At 44.5% G+C, this 23897-nt stretch overlaps 1 protein-coding gene across 1 annotated transcript in view; it reads left to right on the top strand.

Moving 5' to 3' along the window:
• Positions 1-23623, top strand: part of TOX2 (TOX high mobility group box family member 2) — an 84860-nt gene extending 61237 nt beyond the window's left edge. Inside the window, exons 3-7 of the mRNA XM_075571922.1 lie at positions 3863-4090; positions 14277-14357; positions 18995-19387; positions 20323-20453; positions 22560-23623. Of these exons, the coding sequence (XP_075428037.1) occupies positions 3863-4090; positions 14277-14357; positions 18995-19387; positions 20323-20453; positions 22560-22596 (870 nt within the window). The 3' untranslated portion in view covers positions 22597-23623. The remainder of the gene's footprint in view (positions 1-3862; positions 4091-14276; positions 14358-18994; positions 19388-20322; positions 20454-22559) is intronic.
• Positions 23624-23897: the final 274 nt, after the last annotated feature.

The raw sequence follows: 23897 nt of genomic DNA, 5'->3' as shown, positions 1-23897 counted from the left end.
GACTGTCGCTAACAGACTGTGAGACCGATCCCAGGCAGTGTAGTGTCCTGAGCTCGTGGGGGGAACACACGCTTAATAATCCCCCCAAACTGTAGAATTCTACAACAAAAAGCATCAATCATCTATATTTTACCTATTAAACACGGTGTTGCTCTAAGTTCACTTTGGCCCTAGGAGGGACTGACCCTTATCCCCACGGTTATAGAGGGGCCTGTGGCAGTAATCCCCAAGGAGTTTATTGTACAGAATATTTGATCTCATTGGTCCGAAGGTCGTAGTGTATGAAACATGTAATAAACATACAACTATTCTTTTCCCATTTGTACTGTATATTCAGGGAGATCTGATAAGAATTAAGAATTCAATAATTAAGTTTGGGAATAAGGGCCCATGTTGACCAAGCAGTGTTCCGGCACTGGAACACATTCTATGGTCTATTGAATGGGCCGTAAGGGCTCTTTCATAGAAACACAGAATGTGACGCCCCCCCCCCCCCAGGCCGCCCACCCTCCTACATGCTGTAACACCTCAGACCCTAATAGATCATCGTCTTTCATATTTAGGATTTCCTTATATCTACCCTAAGTGCGTTTGATTTCCCTTACTGTCCCCTACCACCTCAGCTGGGAGGTCATTCCACAAATCCACCTTTCTTATGGCAGAATAGTTCTAGTAAATATATTCCTTAATCCCTAATGGATTATTAATCCTTCTCTTGGAAAATGCCAGGGAATTGAACATGGTTAAGGTGTATGGTGTGTAAGAGTGAGATCCTATTAAGGTGTATGGTGTGTAAGAGTGAGATCTATTAAGGTGTATGGTGTGTAAGAGTGAGGTCCTATTAAGGTGTATGTTGTGTAAGAGTGAGGTCCTATTAAGGTGTATGTTGTGTAAGAGTGAGGTCCTATTAAGGTGTATGGTGTGTAAGGGGCGTGTTCAGAGGTACGCAATGGAGACCGTTTAAAGTAAAAAGGCTTTATTGCACCTGTCCCTTTAACACAGCAAAAATATTCAAATTAAGTAAAAGAAAGCCTACTCCACTTTGGAGAATATCTACACATGTAGTCCAGCCCTCTCTAACTGGGTGGTAAGCTAAGCTAATTACCAGCCCAAATGTATATACATTTATACAGATATACAACCGGCCCATAAGAAAGTCTTATCTGTTTCTTGTAGCTGTAGGGGATGGCCTCTCTGCTCTCCTTGGTCCGTAGCCTTGTGTGCTATAGAAATATCCGGATCCAGGTTTAGAAATCTTGTCCCCCTTTGTCTTGCTGTCAACCTGCAGTCTCTTTGCAGCTGAAGACATCTGACCTTCCTGGGTCAACCCCAATTGTGAGACTAAGGAATCCTTTACCTGTGTCTCAGAAGAGGCTTTTTCTGACAAGAGTTCTGATTAGGCAGGTGGGGTTGGTTGATTGCAGGTGTGCAATTAACCAGCACACTGCTAGATTAGAGACACGTTTCTTAACAGGGGTAAGTCCCTGTTACAGTGTGTAATAGTGAGATCCTATTAAGGTGTATGGATCCTATTAATGTGTATGGTGTGTAAGAGCGGAATCCTATTAAGGTGTATTGATCCTATTACTGTGTATGGTGTGTAAGAGTGGAATTCTATTAAGGTGTATGATGTGTAAGAGTGAGATCCTATTAAGGTGTATGATGTGTAAGAGTGAGATCCTATTAAGGTGTATGGTGTGTAAGAGTGAGATCCTATTAATGTGTATGGTGTGTAAGAGTGAGATCCTATTAAGGTGTATTGTGTGTAAGAGTGAGATCCTATTAATGTGTATTATGTTTAAGAGTGAGACCCTATTAAGTTGTATGGTGTGTAAGAGTGAGATCCTATTAAGGTGTATTATGTATAAGAGTGAGATCCTATTAATGTGTATTATGTATAAGAGTGAGATCCTATTAATGTGTATTATGTATAAGAGTGAGATCCTATTAAGGTGTATTATGTTTAAGAGTGAGATCCTATTAAGGTGTATGGTGTGTAAGAGTGAGATCCTATTAAGGTGTATGGTGTGTAAGAATGAGATCCTATTAATATGTATTATGTTTAAGAGTGAGATCCTATTAATGTGTATTATGTTTAAGAGTGAGATCCTATTAAGGTGTATGGTGTGTAAGAGTGAGATCCTATTAAGGTGTATGGTGTGTAAGAGTGAGATCCTATTAAGGTGTATTATGTGTAAGAGTCAGATCCTATTAAGGTGTATGGTGTGTAAGAGTGAGATCCTATTAAGGTGTATGGTGTGTAAGAGTGAGATCCTATTAAGGTGTATGGTGTGTAAGAGTGAGATCCTATTAATGTGTATTATGTATAAGAGTGAGATCCTATTAATGTGTATGGTGTGTAAGAGTGAGATCCTATTAAGGTGTATTATGTTTAAGAGTGAGATCCTATTAATGTGTATTATGTATAAGAGTGAGATCCTATTAATGTGTATTATGTTTGAGTGAGATCCTATTAAGGTGTATGGTGTGTAAGAGTGAGATCCTATTAAGGTGTATTATGTGTAAGAGTGAAATCCTATTAAGGTGTATGGTGTGTAAGAGTGAGATCCTATTAATGTGTATTATGTTTGAGTGAGATCCTATTAAGGTGTATGGTGTGTAAGAGTGAGATCCTATTAAGGTGTATGGTGTGTAAGAGTGAGATCCTATTAAGGTGTATTATGTATGAGTGAGATCCTTTTAAGGTGTATGGTGTGTAAGAGTGAGATCCTTTTAATGTGTATGGTGTGTAAGAGTGAGATCCTATTAAGGTGATTAGTGTGTATAAGAGTGAGATCCTATTAATGTGTATGGTGTGTAAGAGTGAGATCCTATTAAGGTGTATGGTGTGTAAGAATGAGATCCTATTAATATGTATTATGTTTAAGAGTGAGATCCTATTAATGTGTATTATGTTTAAGAGTGAGATCCTATTAAGGTGTATGGTGTGTAAGAGTGAGATCCTATTAAGGTGTATGGTGTGTAAGAGTGAGATCCTATTAAGGTGTATTATGTGTAAGAGTCAGATCCTATTAAGGTGTATGGTGTGTAAGAGTGAGATCCTATTAAGGTGTATGGTGTGTAAGAGTGAGATCCTATTAAGGTGTATGGTGTGTAAGAGTGAGATCCTATTAATGTGTATTATGTATAAGAGTGAGATCCTATTAATGTGTATGGTGTGTAAGAGTGAGATCCTATTAAGGTGTATTATGTTTAAGAGTGAGATCCTATTAATGTGTATTATGTATAAGAGTGAGATCCTATTAATGTGTATTATGTTTGAGTGAGATCCTATTAAGGTGTATGGTGTGTAAGAGTGAGATCCTATTAAGGTGTATTATGTGTAAGAGTGAAATCCTATTAAGGTGTATGGTGTGTAAGAGTGAGATCCTATTAATGTGTATTATGTTTGAGTGAGATCCTATTAAGGTGTATGGTGTGTAAGAGTGAGATCCTATTAAGGTGTATGGTGTGTAAGAGTGAGATCCTATTAAGGTGTATTATGTATGAGTGAGATCCTTTTAAGGTGTATGGTGTGTAAGAGTGAGATCCTTTTAATGTGTATGGTGTGTAAGAGTGAGATCCTATTAAGGTGATTAGTGTGTATAAGAGTGAGATCCTATTAATGTGTATGGTGTGTAAGAGTGAGATCCTATTAAGGTGTATTATGTATGAGTGAGATCCTTTTAATGTGTATGGTGTGTAAGAGTGAGATCCTTTTAATGTGTATGGTGTGTAAGAGTGAGATCCTATTAAGGTGATTAGTGTGTATAAGAGGGGCCTCATATAATTGTATAGAAGTGAATCCCATTGATGTGTATAGAATCCCCCCATATAACAGGCTGTCTCCCTCGCTCCGCAGGTCGCTGGGGAGAAAAGACCTTCAACAGACCTCGGTAAAAAGCCCAAAAACCAGAAGAAAAAGAAAAAGAAAGACCCCAACGAGCCCCAGAAACCCGTGTCCGCGTACGCCCTGTTCTTCAGGGACACCCAGGCAGCCATCAAAGGACAGAACCCTAACGCCACGTTTGGAGACGTGTCCAAAATTGTGGCCTCCATGTGGGACAGCCTTGGTGAAGAGCAGAAGCAGGTGGGTACCCATTGCCTGGCGCCCACGAGGGTTCTGGGTAGGGAAAGTATATGTTCTGTATATTCTGTGGCATTACACCGTCAAATGTTCTTGTTTGATAAGCCATTAATTAGGAAGCCAATTAATCTAAGACCGGGGGGGCCATGTCCACTCCTCAAGGGCCACCAGCTGGTCAGGTTTTCAGGATATCCCTGCTTCAGCACAGGCGGTGGCTCAGTTACTGGCCAACTCCAGTCCTCAAAGGCCACCACCAGGTCAGGTTTTAAGACTATCCCTGCTTCAGCACAGGTAGCAATCAGCGCAGGCTGTAGTTTTAAATAATAGCAAAGCCTCTTATCAACTTCTTCAGCGCTGAAGAGCTAACAAAATAGCTATGCGGAGGGTTTTTTACCCCGGTTTATCGGATATTCGAGCAATGTACCGCAATTTTTCTTTTAAAGGCCCATCGTGGTTTGTTTTTTTAGGCCAGAGGAAAATACAGTGCACTTGTTGGCAGCAAAGGGGTTTTTTAAAGTAGCGTGACAGCCAGCGATACATAAGTGCATATATTTAGATACATAGAACGTTTAATACAAACACATATACAGTATATCACGCGTTATCACCTCCCTTAAATTTATTATTGATAAGTATCAATATATGATTTTGCTCTGTATGAAATTTGTTCATTGATGCAATGTTTGTTCTACTCTCTTGTGTGTGTATATATTATAGTTCTATTTCTCTCTCTCTCTCTCTCTCTCTCTCTCTCTCTCTCTCTCTCTCTCTCTCTCTCTCTCTCTCTCTCTCTCTCTCTCTCTCTCTCTCTCTCTCTCTCTCTCTCTCTCTCTCTCTCTCTCTATATAGCAAATGGAAATATTACTGTATGCTCATTTGCATGTCTTAGACAGGTGTGCAACCCTGTCTTTCCCCATTATCACCCAGCACACAGCACTTCCACTGCAGCAAGGCTTGCATCTCACCCCAGCCTATGCTTAAAAGCTGTATTTAAAGCAGCATGCATTGGCTTAAGGGTTGCTCGTGTAATATGAGCTTGAGACAAAAGGTGGCACTGTGTGCTCATTTGCATGTCATTTCCCAGAATCCCTTGCTGCAGTGGAAGCGCTGTATGCTGGGCGATAATGGGGAAAGACAGGGTTGCAGACCTGTCTAAGACATGCAAATGAACATACAGTAATATTTACATTTGCTATATGCTTTACTGTGGAGGGTTTTTGTCACTTTCTTTACCCACCATAACCTTAATTATATATATATATATAATATATATATATACTTTTGCATTTTTTCTTTCTTTTATATATATATATATATTTTTTTTTTAAATATATATATACTGTATATATATACATACTTATGTGTGTGTATATATATATATATATATATATATATATATATATACATATATTAATATTATATATATGTACATTCTTGTTTTTATTATTATTGCTATCATTGCAGAATTTGCACACGCACGCACACGCACGCACACACACGCACACAGCACTCCTGCACAAACATACGGTAATCACCGTAATCCGGTATGATATTACTCTCCGGGCTATTACCTGGGCCCGGAGCTGATTTTTACATATAGATTGCTTTCAATGTCAAGCTCTTCATATCCGCAGAGAAGTCCTCAGCCTATCGCCTGCCTGTCGGGCACACGCGCCGGAGAACGGCATTAAAATCAGCGCCACCAATCAGGGCGCTGCCACTTCTGTGTGTCGCCATTTTAATGGCAATGATTTATTTGTAGATTATTAGACATATAAAAAAAAAGTGATGGTGACAAAAACCCTCCTCGTACAGTGGCGCCAAATTATGTCGGCGTTTTACAGCTAAATTATTCTAATCATATACAGCAAATAGCAGCCCCACGTTGTGAGCACATTCCCACGTCTCCGACGCCCAGCGTCCGCAACGCTGCCTTTCCCCATTATCTCTTAGCATGCGATGCTTCCACTGCAGCAAGGGATTCTGGGTAATGACAGGCAAATCAGCACTCACAGTGTGTCACTCTATACTTCTCATCCATTTTAACATGGGTCCCTATAGACTTTAGCCTGCCGCATTACACAGCGTTTTGTGCATGCCATTACCCAGAATCCCTGGCTGCAGTGGAAGCACTGTTTGCAAAGAGATAATGGGGGTGGCAGGGGGGCAGACCTGTCTGAGACGTGAATGTGCCCACAAAGTGGTATTTTTATTTGCTGTAGGTCAGCGGTGCGCAAAGTGGGTGGATATTTTGTGGGCGGCGCGGGCCGCTTGCAGAGGTCCCGCGCTCTTCCCCGAGGCATTAAAATGAAATGCCGGGGGAACGCGTGAGCCTCTGCAACAAACTTACCGGGGTTCAGACGCGTTGGTGTGACGCGTCGCCATGGCAACGCGGCATCAAGTGACGGCATGGTGTCACGCGGAGTGACGTCACACGACCAGCTCCATGGTAACAGGGTCACGTGACCCCGCGGCATCATTTGGGTATATATATATATATATATATATATATATATATATATATATATAATTTTGGAGTATATGGTAGTGCCAACTGCTTTATTATTGATATATATATATATATATATATATATATATATATATATATATATATATATATATATATATATATATATATATATAATGTGTCAATAATAAAGCAGTTTGCACTACCATATACTCCAAAATTTCCTGATGCTTGTACCATATGCATAAATAAGAAATATTTACCAGATCCAATAATAAATCTTTGTGCACACTGTTACATGCGGCCATGGTTACCGGATGACGCACTCGTCTGCCGGCACGCATGCGCAGATCGCTTGGCTAGTTTGGACCAATAGACTTGCAGCATCTGATTAGTTGCAGCTGACAAGCTTTGCGGGTTTTCGTGATTTTTTTAATTGTTTGTCTATTGTTAGAATACACTTGGGTGAGGGTATAAAGGTATGTCACCGTCACTCTTTTGTCGCACAACCCTGAGGAAGGTCCCTCTACGTGGACCGAAACGTCGGCTGCGGTGCCTCGTATTTTTAATACACATCATAGGAATATCAACATCTGTGTGCTGTCTCCTTATTATTAGATCTGGCAATTATGTGTATATATACACAAGAAAACTGCAACATATAACACTATAATTGTGACCACAATCGGTATAGGAAGGTAAGAAAATGTAGCCCCTGACGTTGCGTCTGGGATAATAATAATAACACACAGGAGAAAAAGCATCCTGAAGAAGAGCACTCTTGTATACAAGAAAATATAAATCATTTATTACATACAATCACTAACACACATTAAAAAAACACGTCCCTCATCCTCCCAATAACGAGGCACTACCTGGCCTCAGAACACGCTGGCACAGGAGATGAACACTTGAATCACTTACCGAATATCTGGGAGTACTGTGTTCTATCTATAATGAGATGACACACTGCGGAGAGGAGTCAGGCAAGATGACCTCCTACCTCCGAGACTGGCCGGTCAAAATATAAAGGTGGAACACAACATCTACAAGCTGAGAAGGCAAAAAGAGCGGAAGTAATGATATAAACAGCTAAGCAGGAAGATCTGCAAGAACAAATACTCATCATAAGTAGTCTCCATACCAGATATTGTCACCAGATATACCTGGATCATAAAGATCAAGCGGCTTAATAAGCCTAATAAGCCTCAAAGCCGATAAATTGTACAAAGATAGCTAGAGTTCAACTGTTATCAGCACATCACATTATAAGGCATTACCTGGATAGTCCCAAACAGATGTTGGAGTAAAGGGACGGCTTTGCTGATATTTAGACGACCAGAGCGTCCCGGATGCATTCGGAGCAAAAAGGGTCTTCGCAAAGTGAGGCCGGAGAGTAGATCCTTCAGCCCGTCTCAGGGACATGAGAGACTGGAAACAACCGTCCCGACACCTCATCGACGGACGCACCCTCGCTGTCCTGACGGAAACTCGCGGATCCAGAGGTGGAAGATACCTCCTGCGGGGAGCGGGCCACCAAGGGTGTGGCAGGCATTGGTCGACCGTGCCTGTCCAGGCAACGGCTCTCCTCTAAAGCACAGGTCGGAGCGGGAACTGACTGGAGAGCAGAAGGGGACTTAGATACGTCCGCTGATAGTATTCCCTCCGCAGGACTGGAGAGGCCGCTTATATCAGTTCCCATAGCTCCCCGAGAACCCGCTCCATAGTCCATACTTTTTGAGCTGCGGCTCCCATACAGTATTTCGGAACCAACCAGGTTGTGAAACCGGGTCCAGTAGTCTGGCCGGTAGGTCACGGATGGCTATCCAGCCATATCCATCAGCCCTTGGAGAAACACGGTGATATCGGGCAGTCCCCCCAGTCTCCGCCCTAGGTCCCTGGAGGCTGAAGTATGGTGCATTGCATTCAGAGCACCGGGAATCGGATTCCAGTGCAGGTCCCACCCGATCGCACAAAAGGGCAAACCAAGCGGAGAGAGTTCGCCCCACCGTTGGAAAATAGTAGCAGACAAAGTGAGTGCCTTGCTTTGCATCCATCGTCGGCAGCTATCTAAGAGGGGGCGGTTAGGCGTGCGACAGTGGCTACACAGTCCCCACATCTGCTGCGCGGCAGTAGATAGACGTACCTTCAGCTCCTCCCTCTGGTAATTCAGTAGAACGGCTGTAGAGAACAGGATGCGGCTTGGCTTTTGCACCAAACCCAGATATTTGCAGACAGGTTCTTGCAACTTTTGCACAGATTGCCATGCGGTCTCAAAACAGAGGTCCTGGCTTCTTGAAGGTCAAGCGCCCCTCCTCGGATACCTGCCCGCACACACAATACTTGTCTCAGAGTTGCACGGTGCAGACCGCAGTTCCCTGGGGTGGGGCCCCTGGGACACTACCCCCGCACCACTTCATAGTAATAGAACTGCACGGTGCAGGCTGCAGTTCCGGGGCGGGGTCCGGCACTTTCAGGTCCCATGCACAGGGCCGTCTTAACAGCATTATAGGCCCCCGGGCAAAGCAGTGCACTGGCCCCTGCCAACTCTCTGCTACAAGTCGTAATGTTTCTCCGTCTACCGAGTTAGCGGGAGATGTGAATGTTGAGGCGGGTGATCGGAAAATTAGTGTTAAATTCTGGTCTGTGTATAGATTAGCATGGGGCCCCTACGCTCATGGGGCCCCCGGGCAACTGCCCAGCGTGCCCATGCGTTAAGACGGCACTGCCCATGCACCCCCTGCACTACCCTCACACCACTTCTTAGTAATAGAATTTCCGCACGGCAGCCCCCTGGGTGGGGACTGCCATAGTATAGCTGCAGCTCCTCAAACGGAAGTCTTGGCTGCTTGAAGGTCAAGCGACCCCTCCTCGGATACTACCTGCATATACAGAACTTATTTCAGAGACTAAAACTGCATGGCGCAGGCCACTGTTCCCTTTGGTGAAGCCTCTGGGAAACTGCCCCATCACCTGTTCTTGGTACATAGCGACTAAACACGCACTGCACGTGCATGTAACTTAGAGAGGAGGGGTCCACGTTGTAGCTCCACTTAGCGGGGAGTTTGTTCCATCAGATCCCATAGAGTCCCCTATGGACACTACACCCATGGGCCCTCTGCATTTGGCGTAATAGGAGAGTACCTCCTTCTCTTGCTACAAAAGCCTGTCCTGAGGTTATCTCAGCAGCGCCTCCAAATGTAGCACACCCCCCCCCTCCAAGGGAGATCATGTCGCTACCAAGTGTGTTCTGGTGTGGTGCATACCTGTTAGGTGGAACATAAGGCCTGAGAGCTCCGCAATGGTATGGGGAGGCATCAGGACAGGCTCTCCGTGATGGTTCTTCTGTCAGCGCAGCGCCTCCATCCTATGAGGATCCTTGGGCAGCCAGGATGGTCCTCACAAGCAACTCAGTTTTCAAGGAACGCACCAGAGATGATACAACTGGTTATTTATTTGGGTCTAGCATAGATATCAAAGGCTAGATTCCCTGAAGGCAGTTCCCAGGGCTTGAGGCCCTAAGCACCCCTCCTCAGCACACCTTACCCCCTAACATGGCAAGGCCTCAGCCTCACTCCTATCCAGGAGAGGCTCTACTGGTGTTTCCTCCATGCAGGGACGTCAGCACAGAAGTAACTGCTAAATTCAAACCTTAGAGGAAAACCCCCTCCTTCCCAGGGGAGTGGCTTGTAAGCCGGCCTCCAATCAAACATACACCCCTATAATACCAAGCTAATCCTCAACTATATTAGCTAACATACATATGTAGCCCATGGTCCCCCGTAACTAAAGGAACTACCGGTACTGCCTTTACCTGATCCAGCGACGTCGTCGCCCGCCTCTGCGTGGGGTGAACTCCCGTTGGAGGGTCTCACCTTTAAGAGTCTGTATTGTAGGTGGTCTGGTCCCAGACCACAGGCCGCAAATCACCGCGCAGCGTCACTAATGCCTGAGACCGCGCTTATAGCGCTGGCGACGCGACGGCGACCGAAAACATGCAATGCCGTTGCCGCGTGCGCTTATAGTGCTGGCGACGCGACGTCGACCGAAAACATGCATTGCTGTTGCCGCGTGTGCTTATAGTAGGAACGACGGAGCCGTCGCGAAAACTGATAGCCGCCAAAATTTGATTTTTCAAGGGCTTTCGCCTCATGTGACAGCCCTTGAAACAATCAAATGCCAGGAAACCCGCGACGCCGCCGCACAGCGAAATATAACTCGCCTGTGGCGACGGGTGCCGTCACCCGTCGTGTCGCATCGACGGCACTATAAGCGTGGCCTAACACTAACCAGGCTACTGGGGAAATGTCCCTATCTGTGGGCCTTTCTCTGTAACAGCCACAAGCTTATCGTGGTTGGGGCCTATTTGGTACCTAAGGGGCAATCGGGCTTAGTGCGGGAGCCACTGGCACCCGGACACTACCTTCCCCTTCTAAGTCCTGACTCCAACTGCCAGCACAAGCCCTTCGTGCGAAACTGCCTCTCTCCTCACAGTGAGTTCTGCTGCCCTATTGGCTAACACTGCCCACGTGATTGGACCGCCCCAGGGGATCCTGGGACGTGTAGTTCCCCTGCGGAGCAGAACATGAAATGGCCGTCGTCACTCACTGACACTGCATCCGGCACTTGTAATGGCCGCCGCAACCTCGAGGTCCTATGCGCATGCGCGAGCCGTATCTTACGCATGTGCGACTGGCAACGTGGTGTTTTAAAACCTAATCTCTTTTGTGATAAGACTGTTTGTAAACTGTTGTGCGTTCATGGTGCATGTGGCAGAGGAGGGTATAGTGAGATATTAGGGTGAGATGTAATTTATTTATTTATAAAATATTTTACCAGGAAGTAATACATTGAGAGTTACCTCTCGTTTTCAAGTATGTCCTGGGCACAGAGTAAAACAAATAGTACATGGTTACAAGTACAGTTACATAAATGAACAGGGTATACATTATATACAAGACATTGCGTGCACAGTTAAAGAAAATGTATATTATGAGCGTATGAAACAGTTACAGACCAGGTTAAAATGTGAGACAGCCTTAGATTTGAAAGAACTTAAACTGGTGGTGGATGTGAGAGTCTCTGGTAGGTTGTTCCAGTTTTGGGGTGCACGGAAGGAGAAGGAGGAACGTCCGGATACTTTGTTGAGCCTTGGCACCATGAATAGTCTTTTGGAGTCTGATCTCAGGTGATAAGTGCTGCAGGTGGTAGGGGTGAGGAGCTTGTTCAGGTAGCTGGGTAGCTTGCCCATGAAGAATTTAAAGGCAAGACAGGAAAGGAGGGGATAGTGAGATATTAGGGTGAGATATAAGGAGGGGCAGAGGAGGGTATAGTGAGATATTAGGGTGAGATGTAAGGCGGGGCAGAGGAGGGTATAGTGAGATATTAGGTGAGATGTAAGGAGGGGCAGAGGAGGGTATAGTGACAGATTAGTGTGGGTGGAAGGAGGTACAGAGGAGGGTATAGTGAGATATTAGGGTGAGATGTAAGGAGGAGCAGAGGAGTGTAAAGCCTTAAAAGTGTGTGTGATACGGGATTTGATAGAAGCCAGGAGAGGGATTTCAGCAGTTGAGACTCTGAGACAGATTAAGGAAAAAGTAGAGTGATTCTGGCAGCAGCGTTTAAGATAGATTGGAGGGGAGACAGGTGAGAGGCAGGAAGGCCGGACAGCAGGAGGTTATAGTAGTCGCACACACACATATATATATATATATATATATATACAGTGTTCGACAAACCTATACATTTGCAAGCCCCGGGCGAGTGGATTTAACATCGTGGCGAGCTCCTATTGGCCCAAGCAGCACACGTGTGGTACTAGGTGGCGAGTAGATTTTTTTGTTTGGCGAGTAGATTTTTGGGTGATTTGTCGAACAAAGCACTGTATATACTGTGGGCTCTCCATTCATTTTTATTCACACTGATACACATACACACTCTTTCATCACTTGCTTTCAGGAACTTTTTGACACCTCCAGCCATAAAACACATCCACACCAGGGGAAGGACCAGCACAGATAACATTCCAATAGACACTGTTTATAGTATAGCTTTTGCTTGCTTCATTCATTGTAACATCGCCGGAAGAAGAGATCAGTGTATCTCGAAAGCTCGCACAAATAAAAGCATTTCGTTAGCCACAGAACGGTATCATCTATTTATTTTTTGATTATTGAAGCTCAGCTGACACGGTACTGATACCTCTACATGTATATATATATATATATATATATATATATATATATATATATATATATATATATATATATATATATATACTTAGTTAAGTTATGGTGGGTGAAAAAAGTGACAAAAACCCTCCACAGCAAAGCATATAGCAAATGTAAATATTCCTGTATGCTCATTTGCATGTCTTAGACAGGTCTGCACCCCCGCCTTTCCCCATTATCACCTAGCATACAGTGCTTCCACTGCAGCAAGGGATTCTGGGAAGTGACATGCAAATGAGCACACAGTGTCACAGTATTATATATATATATATATAGCGCAAATGGAAATATTCCTGTATGCTCATTTGCATGTCTTAGACAGGTCTGCAACCCCGCCTTTCACCATTATCACCCAGCACACAGCACTTCCACTGCAGCAAGGGATTCTGGGAAATGACATGCAAATGGGCACAGCCTATAGGGAACCATGTTAAAAATGGTTTTGAAGCAAAAGGTGACACTGTGTGCCCATTTGCATGTCATTTCCCAGAATCCCTTGCTGCAGTGGAAGTGCTGTGTGCTGGGTGATAATGGTGAAAGGCGGGGTTGCAGACCTGTCTAAGACATGCAAATGAGCATACAGTAATATTTACATTTGCTATATATATATATCAAATGGAAATATTACTGTATGCTCATTTGCATGTCTTAGACAGGTCTGCAATCCCGCCTTTCACCATTATCACCCAGCACTTCCACTGCAGCAAGGGATTCTGGGATATATATATATATATATATATACATACACACACACACACATAACGTATACATGCAGTAAGTATGTCATCCTTCAGCCGCTCCATTAGCTCAAGTTTCTGAGCAGAAAGATAATGCCCCTCTCCCCCTGATCTCCCTCCATCTCTTCATGTCTCCCCTGCCTCCCCTATCTCTCTGTCTCCCCCCTATCTATCTGTCTCCCCTGCATCCCCTATCTCTCTGTCTCCCCCTGTCTCTCCATGTCTCCCCTGCCTCCCCCCTATCTCTCCTTCGCCCACTGTCTCCCCCTATCTCTCCATGTCTCCCCTGCCTCCCCCTATCTCTCCATCTCCCCCATCTCTCCATGTCTCCCTTATCTCTCCATGTCTCCCCTATCTCTCCGTCTCATCCTATCTCTCCGTCTCCTCCTATCTCTTCATCTCCTCCTATCTCTTCGTCTCCCCCTATCTCTTCGTCTCCCCCTATCTCTCCATGTCTCCCCCTATCTCTCCATGTCTCCCCCTATCTCTCCATGCCTCCCCTATCTCTCCATGCCTCCCCCTATCTCTCCCTGCCTTCCCCTATCTTTCCATGTCTCCCCCTATCTCTCCATGCCTCCCCCTATCTCTCCCTGTCTCCAACCATCTCTCCATGCCTCCCCCTATCTCTCCTTGTCTCCCCCCTATCTCTCCATGCCTCCCCCTATCTCTCCCTGTCTCCCCCCCCATCTCTCCATGTCCCCCCCCCTCTGGCATGGTTATAACACTAAGCGCCCCTCTGTGTGTGACTCTTGCAGGCGTATAAGAGGAAGACCGAGGCTGCGAAGAAGGAGTATCTGAAAGCACTGGCAGCATACAGAGCCAGCCTGGTTTCCAAGGTAACGGGCTATAGTGTCTTATCCCCGCAGCTCCCAGGGGAGTGGCACTAATAAATAACATGGCACTGGGGGGGGGAGGGGGGAGGGGCACCCCCAGGGGAGCGGGGCTGTATTACCAATCACAGAGCTGCAGTATATGTATCTACATGTATAATCAAAGCAGAACTGGGGGATAGCTAGGGAAAAGAAGACTGTGGACTCTCTCTCTCTCTCTCTCTCTCTCTCTCTCTCTCTATATATATATATATATTATATGAATTCAAATTTAGAAAGTAAAAAGAATATTTACAATCATTTAAAAACCTGGAAATACATGTTTTCAAGCGTATATATTTATATAAATATATGTTTACAACAGTTTTGACTTTTTTAGCTCTTCCTATTACCCCATATAACCGCTCCCTATAACTCCTCCTATTACCCCATATAACCGCTCCCTATAACTCCTCCTATTACCCCATATAACCGCTCCCTATAACTCCTCCTATTACCCCATATAACCTCTCCCTATAACTCCTCCTATTACACAATATAACCGCTCCCTATAACTCCTCCTTTTACCCCATAGAACCTCTCCCTATAACTCCTCCTATTACCCCATATAACCACTCCCTATAACTCCTATTACCCCATATAACCGCTCCCTATAACTCCTATTACCCCATATAACCGCTGCCTATAACTCCTCCTATTACCCCATATAACCGCTCCCTATAACTCCTCCTATTACCCCATGTAACCGCTCCCTATAACTCCTTCTATTACCCCATATAACTGCTCCCTATAACTCCTCCTATTACCCCATATAACCTCTCCCTATAACTCCTCCTATTACCTCATATAACCGCTCCCTATAACTCCTCCTATTACCCCATATAACCTCTCCCTATAACTCTTAATTAACTATATAACCGCTCCCTATAGCCCTATATAACCCCTACCTATAACTCCTCCTATTACACAATATAACCGCTCCCTATAACTCCTCCTTTTACCCCATAGAACCTCTCCCTATAACTCCTCCTATTACCCCATATAACCACTCCCTATAACTCCTATTACCCCATATAACCGCTCCCTATAACTCCTCCTATTACCCCATATAACCCCTCCCTATAACTCCTATTACCCCATATAACCGCTCCCTATAACTCCTCCTATTACCCCATATAACTGCTCCCTATAACTCCTCCTATTACCCCATATAACTGCTCCCTATAACTCCTCCTATTACCCCATGTAACCGCTCCCTATAACTCCTCCTATTACCCCATATAACTCCTCCTATTACCCCATATAACCGCTCCCTATAACTCCTATTACCCCATATAACCGCTGCCTATAACTCCTCCTATTACCCCATATAACCGCTCCCTATAACTCCTCCTATTACCCCATGTAACCGCTCCCTATAACTCCTCCTATTACCCCATATAACTGCTCCCTATAACTCCTCCTATTACCCCATATAACCTCTCCCTATAACTCCTCCTATTACCTCATATAACCGCTCCCTATAACTCCTCCTATTACCCCATATAACCTCTCCCTATAACTCTTAATTAACTATATAACCGCTCCCTATAGCCCTATATAACCCCTACCTATAACTCCTCCTATTACACAATATAACCGCTCCCTATAACTCCTCCTTTTACCCCATAGAACCTCTCCCTATAACTCCTCCTATTACCCCATATAACCACTCCCTATAACTCCTATTACCCCATATAACCGCTCCCTATAACTCCTCCTATTACCCCATATAACCCCTCCCTATAACTCCTATTACCCCATATAACCGCTCCCTATAACTCCTCCTATTACCCCATATAACCGCTCCCTATAACTCCTCCTATTACCCCATATAACCGCTCCCTATATCTCCTCCTATTGCCCAATATAACACCACCTTATAACTCCTATTACCCCATATAACCGCTCCCTATTGCACCATATAAACCCCCTAAGTATATACTCATGCTAAGAAACGCTGGATTAAACCCCCCAAAAAATCTTTTCTCATCTTCCACACCCTCCATGTATAAATCCCAGAGACTGAAATTAAGATGACTTCTAATGCTAATGCAAAGTCAGACTTTAGGCACCTAACATTCAGCATATCATTATCCGGAGAACAGATCCAGGGGGGTCGTTACCAGCCTGTGATTGACACCTCTAGTACTTATGCTAAATTCTCTCTCTAAGAGAAGAGGGAGAAGGGGGAAAAAGGATAAGCATACAATGGGGGATCGGTGGGAGGATTCAGCAGGGTGTTATCATCATTTGAATGTGAAATGTGATTTGTGGGTCATTAAGCAGTTCTCTTACTAACGAGCCTGGGCAATTTAACTGCGTGATCCTCATCCCATTATTGTTCTGTGTGGGCTGATTTCCAGCAGCATGAAAAATAAAGCACTTCTACTGGATACTGATTTGAACCTCTTGCCCCTGCAGGAAATGGTTGAAACCTTATCGTGTGTTGTTATAATATCATATATATATATATATATTTTTTTTAAGTTATGGTGGGTGAAAAAGGCGACAGAAAACCTCCACCGTTAGCATATAGCCAATAAAGAATATCACTTGTGAGCCCATGCTGTGTTTAAAAGCGGTGTGAACGGCGATACATCAACTTAAATGGGCTCCATGTGAATGGATATTCCAGGCAAAAGGTGACACGTGTGCTCATTTGCATGTCATTTCCCAGAATCCCTTGCTGCAGTGGGAACACTGTATGCAAGGTAATAATGGTTGAAAGGCAGGGCTGCAGACCTTTCCTAGACATGTGAATGTGCTCATAAGTGATATTCTTTATTGGCTATATATATATATCTCAAATACCTGGCAGCCACTCTTTACAATAGTCCACTTTCATCTTCCCTAGACAAAGTGGCTACTGCCACCACTGACCATTGAAGCCACAACCACAGTTGCACACTAACTCAACCCATGACCTCTGCTGAAGGTCAATTCAGATTCCTACTACACTGTGCTTTCCCTTGCCAAGCAAACCTACAATACTTCTCGGCCTGAAGACCTTGCCACCTACTTTAAAGATAAAATAGACATTATCTGACTTGACATCTCATCATGTGCCCCACCTCCCTCCCTCTGCACATCCAAATCCAGCCTTAGCTCATTTTTGAGAGGTGTCCAGCTCATCTTACCCTACAGTATGCCCCATGACCCTACTCCATCACATCCTCTTAGCGCCCTCTTGGCCAAACCAAGTCCCACTTTAACTCTTTAACTTTTCCCTCACCACTGGCACATTCACATCTACAGCACTCATCACGCCCATTCTGTAGAAGTCCTCTCTTTACCCAGCTTCTCTCTCTTAACTACCGCCATATTTCTCTTCTCCCCTTTGCCCCCAAGCTACTTAAGCGACCTGCTTGATTCACCTTCTATTCTCTCATTTCTTGCTCGACTCTCTGCAATCCACCCTGCACACTCCACTGAGACGGCACCAACAAAAGTGGCCAACGTCTTACGCAAATCAAAGAGTAAAGGTCATTTCTCCTGGATCTCTCTGCTGTCTTTGACACTGTCAATCCCCCCTTCTCCTGCACACTGTCCACTCCATGACACAGCCCTCTCCTTGTTCACGTCCTACTTATCTAACCGTTCCTTCAGTGTTTCCTTCTCTGGTGTCTCCTACTCTTCACTCCCTCTTTCTGTTGGGGTCCCACAAGGCTCTGTCCTAGTCCCTCTGCTCTCTCACTCTATGCTTCTTCTCTTGGTGAACTTATAAACTCATTTGGCTTTCAGTAACAAGTCTATGCTGATGAGACCCGAATCTACTCCTCCTCCACAGTCTTGTGTCCCCAACTATCTATCCTTTATCTTTTCCTGTGGGTCCATCCGCTACTTGAAGCCTAACATCCCCAAAACTCCTCATCTTCCTCCCTTCTACTATCGCTTCTACACTCTAATTCTCTCTCACTGTTAAAAACTCCACAGTCTTGTCTACATCCCAGGTCCGGCCATTGGGTCATCTTTGACTTTTCACCCCTCTCTGTAATTCCTCACATTCAGGCCCTCACTAAGTCCTGCCTCCTTCATCCACATCGCTAGAATATGCCCTTTTGTAAATCAAGACCAACATTTTGGTGTGTATTTATGTATATATATATATATATCAACTCCAGGAACTCACCCATTCAGTGTTTGCCTTCTCCATCATCGGGGGAATAAAATGGCCGCCACTAAGCAATACTAAGGTTGTGCATTAAAACTCTAACCCCTTTTTACAGGGTTGAAACTGAAGGGTCCTCCATAGCTGAACCGCACTATTTTCAGCTGTGGGGACGCCCCGGGTCCCGAGACAATTACTGGTAAACTAACCAATGTTACTTCTTTTAAGGGGGGACTTAAATGGTCGCCCAATAGGAAGCCACAACCGATGATATTGCTACTTCCTATTGGCCTATTTGGCAGCCATTTTGTTTCCCCCGAGGGAGATTTAAATCCGGTAACTTCACTGGGAAATATCTCACGAACCGGGAGGTAACTAGCTGCGTTTTGCTCAAGGGGACCCCCCCAATTTCCATCTTGTAAATGAAATAGGGGCTAAAGAAAAACGAGTCACAGTGGACACAATTATGACGTTTCATTTTATCTTCCATTAGAGCTACAGTGACCAGGGAGAGACCAAGAATTCTCAGCCCAACCAACCATCGAAGATGATCCTCCCCAAACAAGCCATGTACAATCTGCCGCCGCAGCCCTCCTCCCCGTACCCTGGCCTGGGTTCCTTCCTGTCCCCCGCCGACCTGCAGAATTACCGCGGGCACCCTCACCCTGGCCTGTCCCGGAGCCTCAACTCCAAGTCCATGCTGCCCAGCATCAGTGCCTCGCCCCCTCCCCCCTTCCAGATCAGCCCCCCCCTCCACCAGCAGCTGTCTCTGCGCCATCCTCCGAGCTCCCTTCTTAACCAATCCATCAACATGCAACAGTCGCCAATACTGTCCCCTTCCATGGCACTGCAGTCCCCCATGAACTCGTCTCCCACACAGCAACAGGTGAGTGCGCCTTAAGCAAAAAGTAGGGGTACTGTGCTTCATGGCTACCTCGTTTTCTGGTCACGCTGAACAATAGTGTTTGTCCGGGATTCTGCTTAAACCCTAAACCCTACTACTGTGTGTGTTCCTTCACCCCATTAACGTACATCGGCAATTACACGGCAATCATATTTATCGAATGGCCGGCTTCAAAAAATGATGTAAGAACATGTCCTTTTGGGGAAAGTGTCGCTCGGTAATAATAACCCGTTGAGCCTATCCCCGCCATTCGTTTCAATTGATCACGGGTGTGGCTGCACCTTTAGATCTGTGGATAATATGGGTTTTGCATGTCACTACCCAGAATCCTCGCCTGCAGCTTAACCACTGTCTGACATGGGCGCAATGGGGTGAGTGAAGTGGGTTTGGGGGGCTGTGGGAGACCATCTGGACACTCTCATGGGGTCGCTGTCTTTCCTGTACTGGGTGCGGTTTTGTGTCTGATTTGCCACCACTACCAGCTTCACAGGCAGGGGACAAGCTCAAACTGAGGAGGGTTAACAGATGTCTCTGAGTGGGTACTCTCACTCTACACTTCCATGTTCCAGGCTTAGCTGTTTAAGCTGTGTAGTGTCGCAGGCCAGACCTGTAGATCAGAGGTTCTCAACTCCAGTCCTCGAGACTGAGCCGTTGATTGAGTCACCTGTGCTGAAGCAGGGACTGATTCAGCCACCTGTGCTGAAGCAGGGATATCCTCAAAATCTGACCTCTTGGAGAGTCTTTAGGACTGGAGTTGAGACCCTCTGCTGTAGGTAGTCGTCCATGTACAAAATGAGTAGGAAGCTAAAAGTGCCACGCTCAGCACAGCACATGCTTATTTGCATGGCACTACCCAGAGTCCTCGTCTGCCTTCTCCCAACCTCTCTCACTAACGGCCCCTTTGCTGCTCCCCACAGGACTTCTCACATATCCCGTCGGAATTTCCGAACAGCGGCGGCCCGCGATCCCCCGCATCCTCCAATCCCCCCGGGAACACGGAGTGGGACAACGAATTTCCCAGCAGAGAGTGCGGGATCAACCACTGCAGGTGAGCGGTGCTTCCCAGCGGAGTGCTGGCTCTGTACAATACGTCGGGCCATACCATGTGACGGCAGAACCACGCGGCCCACACAGTCTGCCCTTTCTCCTATCTATTAAACCTCAGACCCTACCTGGTCACCTATAATTAGCCTATTAAACATGCTGTTGCTCTAAGTTCACTTTGGCCCTAGGAGGGACTCACCCTTATCCCCATGGTTATATGGGGGCCCGTGGCAGTAATCCCCATGGAGTTTATTGTACAGACTGTTATGACATCATTGGTCCAAAGGTCGTAATGTGTGAAACATGTAATGAACATACAACTATTCTTTTCCCATTTGTATATTCAGGGAGATCTGATAAGAATTAAATAATTAAGCTTGGGAATAAGGTCCCATGTTGACTAAGCAGTGTTCGGCACTGGAACCCACCTTATGGTCTATTCAATGGGTTGACTCTATTAGATCCTCAGCGTTCTCTCATATTTAGGGTTTCCTTATATCTTCCCCACGTATGTTTGAGTTCCCTTACTGTATTAGCCCCTACCACCTCTGCTGGGAGGCTATTCCACGCATCCACCCACCCTTTCTGTGAAGACGTACTAAACTCACAACGCCCATGAGGCTCCTGCCTCAGGGAACAACCTCCTGTTCTAGCTCTTCTCTTTCTCATAGAAACATAACATTTGATAGCATATAAGTACGGGGGATTTAAAGCAGGAGCCCTCCCCAGACACACTATGTCCCAGCAGCTGGCCCGCCGTGGTTTCGGAGATATTAACCCATTTAATGCCAGAGGGGCCAGCAGCCATATTAGGTCCAGCAGACAAATATTGACCAGTGTCTATTACTCTTAAAATCTTAGGGAACCCGTCTCAGACTTTTATTTGTATTATTAAGGGCCCAGCAAAGCGATAGTGGAGAGGAAGAGAAGGGGAGGGAGGTTGTGTGAGAAGTGGGTGGGAAGAGGCACGTTAGGCTGGGATCTATGTGGCTTCAAAAAGTAGCCTTGCTGTGCCCCATTAGAAAGAAAAGATCTACATTTAGTATTGTACTGTATGTCTTTATTTATATAGCGCCATTAATGTACATAGCGCTTCACAGTAGTAATACGCGACAATCATATAAATAACATATAATATAAAAAACAGGTCATGGGAATAAGCGCTTCAGACATAAAAGTAACATTTAGGAAGAGGAGTCCCTGCTCCGAGGAGCTTACAGTCTAGTTAATCAACATAGGTGCGTTCCATTTGTGACCCTTTCTGTATTTAAAGAGGCCAGTCCAAAATAACAAAAACAATAACAAATTATATATATTTTGAAACCGTAAGGGTATATACATAGAGACGAGACCTGAGAGGATTTAAACGTTCTGTATACACCGCTGCATAACGGCCGTTTGGCCACAGAGGTAGGGTTTTTAGGGTTGCCAGTTAAGGTGAGGGTTTTTAGGGTTAAGGTAAGTTTAGGGGTTAGAGTTTTAGGGGTTAGTGTTAGAGGTTAAGGTTAGGAAGAGGGGTTACTTTTTTTAGGGTTAAGATTAGGTTTATGGGTTAGGGTTGAAGGTTATGGCTTGGATTACCTGCGGCTGCGAACTGTCCCGGTGGCCAAATGTCCTGGTTAATTGTCCTAGATGCCTATATAAAGATCAGTTACATCTATAATAAATTATATTGTAGAGGGGCCAGGAGCCCATTATGGAGCAATTACTGTACCAGTCTACCTGCAAAGGGGTTAAGAGGTATCCCAACTTCCAAAGAGCCTTCACTTCTCCATAACCAATACTCAATTCTTGAATCCTATTTGTGAACTATGTCCCATATTAAGAAAGCCGTCTTCAGCCAAAAGACCCCTTCCACCATTGAGAGGCATCCTCCAGCTTGTTGACTTGAAAGGGTTTCAAGGTGTCTTCCAGCTTCGGAACGCATCCTCCAGCTTGTTGACTTGAAAGGGTTTCCAGGTGTCTTCCAGCTTCGGAAGGCATCTTCCAGCCCGTTGACTTGAAAGAGTTCTATGGTGTCTTCCAGCTTCGGAAGATGCCTTGTAGAATAAGACTGCTCAATAAATGTGTCCCATTGTCTCATCATCCTTCCCTTCTTGTTTTCCTTCAGTTCTCTGCCTGGGGATAAGTCACTCTACCTCACCTAAAACCAGAAGTTTATTCGCAAACGAAAGCTCAAGGAGTGGACATTTCAGAAGGTCTACAGCACTGGACATCTTAAGAAAGACCAGGGAAGCCACAGTAACCAAGAAACGCAGACTAAGCGGACAGTTCCCTTCAAGCCTCTTGAGAACCGGTTTAGTTTCCGAAAAGCGTACTTGGTGAAAATAAAGCCAAACCCCCCCCCGTAACTTATGAAGAACAAAAGACGACTCTTCTCCTTGTCACCAGCGTTGCCACGGACAAGCGCGGAGGAAAACCGTTTAATGAGACTGCTCGGTAAAAGGATCTTTTCTGACTTAGTCAGAAACAGTATGTAAAGAGGTCTGTTAATATTGTATATTTAAAACTCTCCCACTCCCTCCCCTCCCCCCTCCCCCCAAATTATTCAGAAGTGGGAGATTACAGAATGCCTAAGTAAAAAAATAACAAAAAAAAGGTGCAAATATACAACAAAAAAATATGAAAAATGCAATGTGAAAAAAAAAATGATGAAAAATATAATTTGTTTAATAGTTGTAAGTAGATTTATCATGTGGTTTTAGGACTGTGTTGAATACATCTTTAAGGTTTTTTTTGTGTATAGAAATAAAATGAGTAGCTTACTTTATAGTAAAGCATTTTATATTAATTGTAGCACATTTTTTTAGTTATTATACATAGGACGTGTATAAAAAAAAACTGCCAAATTTTTTATTTTATTTTTTTGTTTTTTTGTTTTTACAGCAAGAAGACCATTTTTATCCATTTATGGCATTAATTCTATTTTTTTTTTTCCCAGCCATAATTCCACCATATTCTAAATAGCTGAGAATGATTCTATTTATGAGAAGAAATAATAGAAAGCGGATTTATGATTTAATAATAAAAGAAACTCATTTTTTATTTTTATTTTTTAAATGTTCCTGGGTTGGGGCTTCTGCGGCCTTAGCGACCAGAATATTAATTTTGTTTCACAATTGCTTATTTGACTTTTCTTTTTAATAAAAACATCTGAAAAATAGGGAAAAAAAACGTGTTATTTCCTTTTTGTTGTCACATAACATTGACTTCTACATCAACTTTAATAATTACTATTTCTATTTAATATCTGTATTGTTGGACAATAAGTAGCGATGGACACATTTTTTTTTTGCGGCTTTGGATCCGCCTCTGATCGTCTGGTTCCTTTGGTCTGCAGATTTCCGCCAATCGGGCTCAAAAAGGCCGATTCGTCTTTTCTGGATTATTTTTTTTTTATCACCGCCAATCCAAGCCACGGATATTAGGGAGCCACTGGGGGGATTCA

The sequence above is a fragment of the Ascaphus truei genome, chromosome 15 (genome assembly GCF_040206685.1).
Source record: "Ascaphus truei isolate aAscTru1 chromosome 15, aAscTru1.hap1, whole genome shotgun sequence".
NCBI lineage: Eukaryota > Metazoa > Chordata > Amphibia > Anura > Ascaphidae > Ascaphus > Ascaphus truei.
This window is presented reverse-complemented; position numbering and strand designations above follow the sequence as displayed.